The 12,348-nt window shown below is 38.4% G+C and overlaps 1 protein-coding gene across 2 annotated transcripts in view; it reads right to left on the minus strand.

Moving 5' to 3' along the window:
- Positions 1–12,348, minus strand: part of LOC115232078 (probable ATP-dependent RNA helicase DDX49) — a 700,146-nt gene that overhangs the window by 170,491 nt on the left and 517,307 nt on the right. For both annotated transcript variants that reach the window (XM_036511346.1, XM_029801952.2), the window contains one exon: positions 2,020–2,117. In XM_036511346.1, coding sequence (XP_036367239.1) covers positions 2,020–2,117 — 98 coding nt within the window. The remainder of the gene's footprint in view (positions 1–2,019; positions 2,118–12,348) is intronic.

Here is a 12,348-nt window from a genome sequence, read left to right on the forward strand (position 1 = left end):
TATGTATATATAAAATGCATGTAGCTGCACACTCACACACATGATGGAATAGATAAAAGAAATCGTTACAGTGGAGTTATTTAGATAATTAACTCTGCCTGTACTAGATGATAAAGTGCAGTTAATTACCGATGTATTTACTTGCCTATTAATGTGGTCTCTACTCTAAACATAAACAAAGCATAGTTACCGAATTGTAATTTAGATCATTAAGACTATATTCCTTAGCTATCACAAATTTCTGCCAATTGAAATCTACCCATTAATATTCAGCTGTTAATCTGACATCAACGTCTATTAATACCGGATTGTCTTTGCTGATGCCTGCAAGACAATTAGAGGCTAAATTGAAATGAATATATTGGAAGATGCTCTCATAAATAAAGTTAATTTATTTCAAAGATTTTGCATTCATTTCACTTCGCGGGGACAGAAAGTCGAATGATAGATGAACATCGTTACATTACAATGTGTGTGTGTGTGTGTGTATAAATATATATATATATACGTATGTATGTATATAAGTAGATGTATATATGTATGTATATATATGTATATATTAAAGTAGATGTATATATGTATGTATGTATATATATATATATATATATATATGTTTGTGTCTGTGTGTGTGTATATATATAATGTAGATGTGTGTATATATATATATATATGTAGATGTGTATATGCATATATATACACACATGTATATGTAAATAAAAATTTACAAATATACACATTCATACACAAATATCGATACATATTTATATACACACACATGTATATGTACATACATATATATATATACATACATGTATATGTAAATAAAAATTTATAAATATACACACTCGTACACAAATATAGATACATATTTATATACACAGACATGTATACATACATACATACACATATATATAAACATACATACTATATATATATATATATATATATCAAATCCACAATTTCATTTTTTGTGTGAATGGGGAAGGATGAAAGAGGAGAAAATCCCTTTGTTTGACGGCAAGCAACAAATTAGTTTTCTGATGTTATGTTAGAAAATTAATATTCACGTACTCGATAACTCTGGCACCAGAATACTTAGTACAATAATGCCAAAATGGATATTGTGAGCAATACCAACGCATAACCAAGGTCGAAAATTCCTTCATCGAGAAATTGTAATAATGCATGTAATGAAGTTGAATATCACATAGTATATCCAAAATGCTTTCCACAATAACTGTTAATTGAATCCGATGTCAATAGGGAAACTGCAGCATAAAAGAAATCTGTCCCATCATTAGCGACGCGGAGAGTAGCATTAAATTTATCCTCTCCAGGTTTATTCATAAATATGCATTAAGACAGTCAAAAGCGCATTGGATGAAGTATGATAGTAAATTGAACAAATAATAATCATGGGTATGGTGCTGAGGTTCAGAAATTCACTTAACAACAGTGTTTTGCTGTGTTCAATCTCTGGGTAGAGCACTGAGTGCAATTCTCTTCTAACAATACACCCGGTGGAAGGTCAATGACACTTGAGTAATATATGGCATATGGGAAGCATACAGAGACCTGTTTTATATGCACATTAGTTCTATATACATGCATGGTGGTGCTCCAGAATGAACAAGCCATATAACTAAAGGAAGGTAAGAAAGTTATAGATGTGTGTATGTATCATTATCATCATTATTTAACATTCGTTGTCCATATTGACATGGGTTGGATGGGTTGACCAGAGCTAGCAATCTGGGGAGCTGTACCAGACTCCAGTCTGATTTGGCTCGGTTTCTACAGCTGGAAGCCCTTCCTAATGCCAACCCCTTCACAGAGTGTCTTGGGTGCCTTTACGTGGCACCACATGGACGTTTTCATATGGCACTGCACAGGCATTTTTACAAGGCACCACATGGGAGCTTTTAGGTGGCACCACACAGGCACTTTTATGTGGTGTCACTTTTATGTGGCACTGAAAAATTAATGTATATTGCAATTTGCAAATAAATGGTCACTTACCTGCTCTAGCTGTCCGGCCGACACGATGTACATAGTTTTTGGGATTGTTTGGAATGTTGTGATTAATTATCAAATCTACCATCGGAATATCAAGACCTCTGAAAATATCAATAAATAAATAAAATTGGTGAGAGAGGGAGAGAGAGAAGGAGAGAAAGAAAAGACAAACAGAGACCGAGAGAGAGAGAAAAGAAGGTCAGATAATTAAATGTATGAAGAGAAAGATAGATAGATATCTGAAGGGAGATATATACTTACATATGGGTTAGAGAAATGACAAATATATGGATACAAGGATGAAGAGAGATAGAGAAACAGAGAGCTCTCCATCTTAATAGTACTATATTTCACTCAAAGAATAATTCAAGATATGAATGAGTTTCAATAAAATTACAAGAAGGAAAAAAAAGATAAATAGGCTAAACAGATAATATAAGAGGATTTGCCAAAGAGGACAGAATATTCTTGGCCATAATGGAAGGAGAGAAACAATTAGATATTGGAAATGCTAGATCCCATAGGAATGCTTTAGTACCATTGGACTTATTTGAGAAGAATAACAATATAAATTACTGTCAAAGAGAAATTTGAAACTGGAAATATCACACCAGTAAATGCGTCTATCCAGAGTTAATGGGCATTCAGAGGGCAAAACACTGCCACAAACTCTGACCAATTTTACTGAAGTGTATAAACACTGCAGTACATTGAATACTGAAATATGAGCTAAGTGTGCTTCCAGTGCATCTTGACAACAAAAGTAGAAATAATGGGTACAAACCAAGGAACTAGTGATATTTAGCACTAATTACTGCTTAATGAGTAACTCAATATTTAGAATAGACTTCCAAAATAACAGTAATAATAATAACGATCTGTGCATTCTTCATTATTTTTTTCTGTGCTTTATTTTGTTTTGTTTCATTTTCTGTCTTTTACTTGCCTCACTCACTGGACTGCAGCCATGCTGGGATACTGCTTTGAAGGTCTTTTAGTCAAACAAATCGACCCCAGTGCTTTTACTACCCTAAAATCCAACCCCTTCTCAAAGCGGTAGGGTGGTGTAAACAGGCAATGTCAGAGCTATGCCGTCGCGAACTTCGGTTCCTGGTAGGGCCACCCAAGGCGGATTGGTCTGGCACCGAGCGGTATTAGGGCTGCAGCCTGGCCAACAGGGCTCAGGTGAAAATTCCAAGAGGCGTCTGATCGGCAACCGGCGGCTTCGAGGTCGTTCTGTCCCTGCGTCAGTGGAGACTCCGCGGCAAACAGGGCATGTCGTCACTCGGGATATGCATGCGGGATGTCGGGGACCACTTGTGAATTCGATATTCCCATGAAACTTCTATGAATCCTATTCAGGACCAGAGAAGAAGTCGGCTCAACCCACCCTGGGTGAACGCCGTCACAAGTATGAGTACAAGTAGTACAGTGCTTTTCAAGTCTGGTACTTATTCTGTTGGTCTCCGTTACTGAACCACTAAGTTATGGTTACATAAGCAAATGAACAAGAGTGGAAAAGTGGTGGGGGAACAGGCACAAACACATATACACATACATACATATATGATGGGCTTCCTTCAGTTTCCAGTTGAGCAAATCTACTCACAAGGCATTGATCAACCTGGAGCTAACGTACAAGGCTCTTGATCAATGTACCATGCAGGGGGACTGAACCTGGTACCATTTGGTTGTGAAGCAAACTTCTTACCACACAGCCATATCTGTATCTAAGTGCAAGTTTAACATGCATGTGTGATTATAAATGCGTAGGAACTTGATTCTGTATATGTGACAAGAAATTTAAAAGGAAGGGTCCGTCAAGAAAACTGACCTCAATTCTTGACTGGTAATTTACTTTATCAACCCTGAAGGGCAGGGCCATCTTCGCAGTACTTTGGGCCCCAGAGCAAATCAATGCACTGAGCTCTACAGTATTTATTGACCACAAACTACAGCATACACAGATCAGAATTGGGCTTCCAGAGCCATGAGGCCCTTGAGCAAACTGTCCAGTGTGCCCATGCCTTAAGACAAAGCGGCTTGAGGGATAAAAGGTAAAGTTAACCTTAGAAGTAATTGAACTCAAAATGCAAACAACCCTAACAGAGCACAAGGCATTTTTCTTATGCTCTACTGATTCTTATTTCTTTATTACCCACAAGGGGCTAAACACAGAGAGGATAAACAAGGACAGACAAAGGGATTAAGTCGATTACATCGACCCCAGTGCGTAACTGGTACTTAATTTATCGATCCTGAAAGGATGAAAGGCAAAGTCGACTTTGGCGGAATTTGAACTCAGAATGTAAAGACAGACGAAATACTGCTAAGCATTTCGCCCGGTGTGCTAACATTTCTGCCAGCTCGCTGCCTTCTACAGATTCTGCTACCCGACCACCCTGTGATAGTTTCAAATATAGGTCCAAGATGAGAAATTTGAAAAGGCTGAAATAATTGGTACTGAAATAATTGGTACTAAACTAACACTTTATTTTATATATTTATTTATTTTTTTACCCTCGAAGGATGAAAGACAAAGCTGAACTAGGCAGGATTTCAACCCACAATGTAAATAGAACAAATATCATAAGGCAAACAACAACAACACAACAACTCTTTCTACTACAGGCACAAAGCCTGAAATGTTGTAGTAAAGGGCTAGTTGATTACATTGCCCCCAGTACTCAACTGGTACTTATTTTACTGACCCTGAAAGGATGAAAGGCAAAGCTGACCTCAGCAGAATTTGAACCCAGAATGTAAAGAGCCAGAAGAAATGCTGGGAGAAATGCCACTAAGCATTTTGTCTGGTATGCTAGTGATTTTCCCATTTTGCTACTTTGATAATAATAATTTCTTAGATTGGCACTAAGCCGGAAATTTCAAGGGTAAGTTCAGTGGATTATATCATTCTCGGTATTTGAGCAGTATTTTATTAAACCAAGAAGGGTGAAAAGTAAAGTTGGCATTAGCAGAATTTGAACTCATATTGTAAAAAAAAAACAAAACAAAAGAAAACACTGCAAGGCCAATGCCTTGTGAGTGGATTTGGTAGACGGAAACTGAAAGAAGCCTGTCATATATATGTATATATATATAAGTGTGTGTGTATATGTTTGTGTGTCTGTGTTTGTCCCCCTAGCATTGCTCGACAATGGATGCTGGTGTGTTTACGTCCCCGTCACTTAGCGGTTCGGCAAAAGAGACCGATAGAATAAGTACTGGGCTTACAAAGAATAAGTCCCGGGGTCGATTTGCTCGACTAAAGGCGGTGCTCCAGCATGGCTGCAGTCAAATGACTGAAACAAGTAAAAGAGTAAGGCATTTTGTTTGACACTCAAGTGACTTTGCCAATACACCACCCTTTATTAATAAAAATGACTTGCAAATAAGAATTTGTTCATTATTAATTAAACACAAAACTTTTAGATGAATAATTGAAAGGATATGAAAATTGAGATGTTCATGTCCTTACAACAGACAGGAGAGATGTAAACTGAAATCAGTTCATAGATTTTTAACTCTTTTGGTATTGATCTGCCTGTGACCACCCCTGGCACTATGATATAAATTTCCTGTTTTAAAACTGAACTAAATTAAAACCTTCAATCAAGATTTCATGTTAATTTATGTTCCAGCCACCAGTAAATAATGATAAAGTAATTTTGACAAATTCTTTGTTATTTTCAAAATCAATTGAGACAAAGGCCGTGCATTTCAATAGAAATATGATAACAAAAGGGTTAATTAAAAAGAATTTACATTTATTTTACTTAGCAATTTATTTTCTTGGCACTAGAGCCATGATTAAGATTTTTTTTGAGTGGCTGTGTGGTAAGTAGCTTGCTTACCAACCACATGGTTCTGAGTTCAGTCCTATTGCGTGGCACCTTGGGCAAGCGTCTTCTACTATAGCCTTGGGCCGACCAAAGCCTTGTGAGTGGATTTGTTAGACGGAAACTGAAAGAAGCCCGTTGCATATATGTATATATATGTGTGTGTGTGTGTGTGTGTGTGTGTGTGTGTGTGCGTGTTTGTCCCCCCAACATCGCTTGACAACCGATGTTGGTGTGTTTGCGTCAATGTAACTTAGTGGTTTGGCAAAAAGAGACCAATAGAATAAGTACAAGGCTTACAAAGAATAAGTCCTGGTATCGATTTGCTCGACTAAAGGTGGTGCTCCAGCATAGCCGCAGTCAAATGACTGAAACAAGTAAAAAAGAGAAAAGAGAGATGCTCAACGCTATTGCTCTACTTGGATTGCTGGTGACACACAGAAGTCTCTACAAGGTAATTCAATCTGCTGTTATAGAAATAACAGCTAAATCTCCCTCAAATCCTGCTCTGTCGTTTGGGATAAGAAAGAACATATTGGCAGATGTACTCTATTGATACACATACAAGAGATGGGATGAGATGATCAAGTCCAGTCGCCTTTGAACATACATCATCATCATCATCTTCATCGTTTAATGTCTGTTTTCCATGCTAGCATGGGTTTGACGGTTCAACTGGGGTCTGGGAAGCCCGAAGGCTGCACCAGGCTCCAGTCTGATCTGGCAATGTTTCTACAGCTGGATGCCCTTCCTAACGCCAACCACTCCGTGAGTGTAGTGGGTGCTTTTTATTTGCCACCGACACAGGTGCCAGACGAGGCTGGTGAACGGCCCGCTCGGATGGTGTTTTTTATGTGCCACCACCATCCGAACGTGGCCGTTCGCCAGCCTCGTCTGGCACCAGTGTCGGTGGCCTGCAGAAATGAGGGCAGACTCGGGGGCAGAGCAATAACAACTGGTACTTTATTTTATCGATTCCTGAAAATGTTTGCCTAATAACTAATGCACTGTTGACTTGATGACACAGCTTTGTTCATTTATATAACTAAAGTGTTGTGATTCCCCAATGCCAGACAATGAAATTTACATATTTGTCATAGCAGCTGCCATAGATTAGAAATGGGTAGGACTGTTGTTGTTGGTGTTGGTGTTATTGACGTTGTTGTTGTCACCATCATTGTTAGTGTTGTTGCTACTGTTCAACCTAGTTATGTAAATATTAGAGAATGTATGAGACAGACCAGAAATGCCAGAAAACTTGCAATTATTGATTTTACTTTTTAGAATGTCTCCAAGGAGAGTATTCTCAAGTGGTAGCGCTTTCAGTTTCTTTCATGTAAAAAATTATTTAGATAAAGCAAGGCAAAGGAAGCCATAGAGGAGAAAAGAGAAGCGAAGAGGAGACAAAAACATGTAAGGCAGGTAGGAGCATCATGGGAGTTATGCTTTGTAACTGTATATATATATATATATATATATACAGGAGTGGCTGTGTGGTATGTAGCTTGCTAACCAACCACATGGTTCCGGGTTCAGTCCCACTGTGCGGCATCTTGGGCAAGTGTCTTCAAATATAGCCCCAGGCCGACCAATGCCTTGTGAGTGGATTTGGTAGACGGAAACTGAAAGAAGCCTGTCGTATATATGTATATATATATATATATATATGTATGTGTGTGTGTTTGTGTGTCTGTGTTTGTCCCCCTAGCATTACTTGACAACTGATGCTAGTGTGTTTACATCCCCGTCACTTAGCGGTTCGGCAAAAAGAGACCGATAGAATAAGTACTGGGCTTACAAAAAGAATAAGTCCTGGGGTCGAGTTGCTCGACTAAAGGCGGTGCTCCAGCATGGCCGCAGTCAAATGACTGAAACAAGTAAAAGAGTAAAGAGTATATATATATCGATGGTTATGTTCTGAACCAGCTGATGCAAATATGCAAATTTTCAGAATATGGCCATCTGGAAAAGTGCTTTTAACTTTACTTTCCTTGATTACAAGAGAAATATTTTTACGGCAGCGAGTCATGGCCAATAAGGGTGGAAGATATTAGGCGACTAGAATCCTTCGATCACCTCTGTCTACGCCGCATCCTCTGTGTCCGATGGCATCACTTTGTCTCCAACAATTCGGTGCGACACCAGTGCAGAATCACCTCCCTCCGACAAGTCATCCTAACGAGACGTCTGCGTTGGCTGGGTCATGCCCTCTGTCGTCAACCAGGAGAATTCACCTACGAAGCAATCGCCCCAGCTCCCCTTCAGGGTTGGCAAAAGCGATGTGGTGGACAATGGAAAACCTGGCTGAGGACGGTCAAGGCCAATCTGGAACCCAACCTAGGCCCCCATGTACACAGCGTTTGCCGCTGGAATAAGAAGTGGTTGGAGATCACGCGGTCGTTAGCCTCAAATCGCAAGGCCTGGTTGGCGTTTGTGAGAGATGCAGCATTGAAATTGAATGCAGCCAGCTCAACCCACCCTGGGTGAATGCAGTAAGAAGAAGAAGAAGATTGCAAGGGAAGATAGATGCATCAGATCACTGGCCTAACTGTAAATGAAACACTTGTAAAGCCGAGTTGCTTAGGATTACTTGAGTGTCAAAATTTCAAAAGCACCATAATGGAATTGCTTAAGAAATACACACGGAATACTATGATGGTAAGATTTGGTTTTAATGAGAGAGAGAGAGTGGAGGAAGTGAAGGCAACAAGAAAAGACTTAAATGAAGGGGAAAAGGGAGAATAGAGAAGGAACGAGGGAAAGGAGAAAAATGATGGTGAAAAGAAAACAACAAATTGATTTTCAACCAGAAAAATCTAATAGTGTTATTAAAGTTAGCGGTGACAATAGGCTTTCAAAATCTATTGTACAGAGCTAACCTGAAACAGCAGCTCCATCAAAATATCATCCTTGTACACATTCACACATACATACACACACACACACACACAAACAGAGGAAAAGAACGAAATATAAAAATGGAAATAAGAATAGAAATTAGAGAATGAAATCTAAAAGACTGAAAGTAACAGGTTCAATAGTAAATCGAATAAAGGTGAATCGATCAGTAGATGTCAATATTTTATAGATGAGTTAAGCTATCTAATTAGTGTATAAATGTAGGTCTACATACACTCATATACACTTGAGCATATATTCTTTTTATTCGCGTCAGTCGTTTGACTGCGGCCATGCTGGAGCACCGCCTTTTAGTCGAGCAAATCGACCCCAGGACTTATTCTTTGTAAGCCTAGTACTTATTCTATCGGTCTCTCTTGCCGAACTGCTAAGTGACGGGGGGGGGGACTTCAACACACCAGCATCGGTTGTCAAGCGATGTTAGGAGGACAAACACAGACACGCAAACATATACACACACATACATATATATTGTTTCTTTCTGTGGAAGAGCATAGGCTCGAAACGTAAAAGACTTTTTCTATTCCTGAGTGTTATACTAATACATCTGTTTGATTTCTACACCATCTGTCTTCGTCTTTTGTTTTTTTCCTGAATTCTCCCTATATATATATGTGTGTGTCTAATATAAATGGCACTGTGAATCTGCTGGGAATCACTTCTCTATGTTTTTCTAACCAGTATTTAATCGCCTTTATTCCTAAATCGTGTGGAATATTGGTGTAGAGGCTTACCACATCAAAACTTAGTCATATATATATATATATGACGGGCTTCTTTCAGTTTCTGTCTACCAAATCCACTCACAAAGCTTATATGTGTTTAATTGCATGAGAGCTCATAAATGTGAACAGAATAAAACTGTCATCCTACAATTTAACATTTTTAATTCTTTAACCATCAACAACTTGCATACGTAAGATTATGAACACACCCATCTGTATGAGTGTCTGTTTGTGAGCTGTTATGTCTGAACGATCGTACGTGCCATTTTCAAATTTTTCAACTTTCATCTCAACCTGGTTTTGGTGACCCCATTTCACTGGTGAGCGATCTTTTAGTCCCTAGTTACTCACTTGGCTGTTCTCTCTCTAAAAATATTCCCCACACACAAACACACATCATAATTTCTTTGGAGAAGAGCCATCTCTGAAACATCGAATGTATCTCTCATCACAATACACAAACTATTCATATTATGATATTAATACAAATTGTGTTTTGCTGACACATTAATAATTTACTCAAACTCTAGTTTTTATTTAATTTTCTAATTATTACAATGCTCTTGTTTTTTTTTTTACCAGTGTTACTCTAGCCAATTAATTCTAGTCACCTTCAGTTCAAACAGGCATCTATACAGATCGAAATTAAAGCAAACTTGATCACAACAGTTATTAATGGTAGTCATGAAGCGGGGGGGGGGGGAATACAATACAGTTTTCACCTGAATGAATACATGTATATATATATATATATATATATGTATGTACCCACACACACAGTGTATATACTCTTTACTCTTTTACTTGTTTCAGTCATTTGACTGCGGCCATGCTGGAGCACCGCCTTTTTAGTCGAGCAAATCGACCCCGGGACTTATTCTTTGTAAGCCCAGTACTTATTCTAACGGTCTCTTTTGCCAAACCGCTAAGTGACGGGGATGTAAACACACCAGTATCGGTTGTCAAGCAATGCTAGGGGGACAAACACACACACACACAAACACATACACACACACATATATATATATATATACATATATACGACAGGCTTCTTTCAGTTTCCGTCTACCAAATCCACTCACAAGGCTTTGGTCGGCCTGAGAAGACACTTGCCCAAGGTGCCACGCAGTGGGACTGAACCCGGAATCATGTGGTTGATTAGCAAGCTACTTACCACACAGCCACTCCTGCGCCAATATATATATATTGTATATATTATACATATCATATATTCATTATATATATAATATGTTATATAGATATTAGAGAGGAGTGGACAGCGTGCTGTGACCAGTGGTGTCAAATGGACGCCTGACGGACTGGTCGGTCAAGATGATATACATATATATATATATATACAGTAAAAGCAATTAAGATTCAAGTGAGTTCTATTGAATTCACATGAATGCGGTACTTAACTTAGATGCACCAGAAATCTATATGGTATTAACCATAAAATAATGTGGGGTGATTATAAACAAGAAAAAAGCAACAAGAATGGATTAGTTTTTCAGTACAATTCTTCGTATGAAACAATTGTACTGAAAAACTAATCCATTCTTGTTGCTTTTTTCTTGTATATATATATATATATATAAAGTTCCTTAGAAAGGAGGTCAAATGTCACATTTGAGAAAGGATTATGAAGGAGAATTGATTTTAACTAGGAGTAGAAGCTAAGTCGAAGAATTGGCCCTCTAACAGTTCATCATAGTTCTGCAACGTTGTGTGTATGTGTGTGTATACATATATTTTAGGTTTATTATCTGAACATGACATAATGTTATAAATGACGAACCACACAAAAGGAATTAATAGGAAAACAAAGAAAGGCAAGAGTTCTGAAATCAAATGCTAAGAATAATGAACATTTTCTTAGGAATTTGCTAAGTGATATAATGGTTATTCATTAGCAAGTATATATATCAGTAATCAATAACATAGACAGTCATGTTGATGGCTACACCAAATAAACGATGTTAGCTGTACAATAAAGTGTTGATTTGTATTGTTTGGTTGCCAATAATAAACAAATGCAAAAATTAAGAGACAATATTATTCATAATCAACATATAACTGTCAAGACTTCCCACTACGCATCTCCTTAACACTCCTTCATCTCTCTGCCTACAACACCGTTTCTCCAGCTGTTATAGTTATAATAGAGCAGAGATATGTGGTGCATTGCTGTACTCAAGAAGACCCTACTCACCACAACAGAACTGAGATCCGAAAATCAAGGTGCCATGTTAAAAGCACTGGTGATGGCGCCATACAAATAACACTGGTGATGGTGCCACATAAAAAGCACACATAGGTGCAGGAGTGGCTGTGTGGTAAGTAGCTTGCTACCCAACCACATGGTTCTGGGTTCAGTCCCACTGCGTGGCATCTTGGGCAAGTGTCTTCTGCTATAGCCCCGAGCCGACCAATGCCTTGTGAGTGGATTTGGTAGACGGAAACTGAAAGAAGCCTGTCGTATATATGTATATATACATAAGTGTGTGTGTTTACGTCCCCGTCACTTAGCGGTTTGGGAAAAGAGACCGATAGAATAAGTACTGGGCTTACAAAGAATAAGTCCCGGGGTCGATTTGCTCGACTAAAGGCGGTGCTCCAGCATGGCCGCAGTCAAATGACTGAAACAAGTAAAAGAGTAAAGAGTAAAGAGAGTACACTCTGTAAAGTGGTAGGCATTAGGAAGAGCATCCAGCAATAGAAACCAAACCAGAACTGACTATGGAACCTGCTGCAATACCTGACCGCCCGACACATACCAGCAAGGATAACAGACATTAAATGTTGATGATGTTAATGAGAACTGCATATATTTAGTCTCCTCTTCTGTA

This window comes from Octopus sinensis, linkage group LG2 (genome assembly GCF_006345805.1).
Source record: "Octopus sinensis linkage group LG2, ASM634580v1, whole genome shotgun sequence".
Lineage (NCBI taxonomy): Eukaryota > Metazoa > Mollusca > Cephalopoda > Octopoda > Octopodidae > Octopus > Octopus sinensis.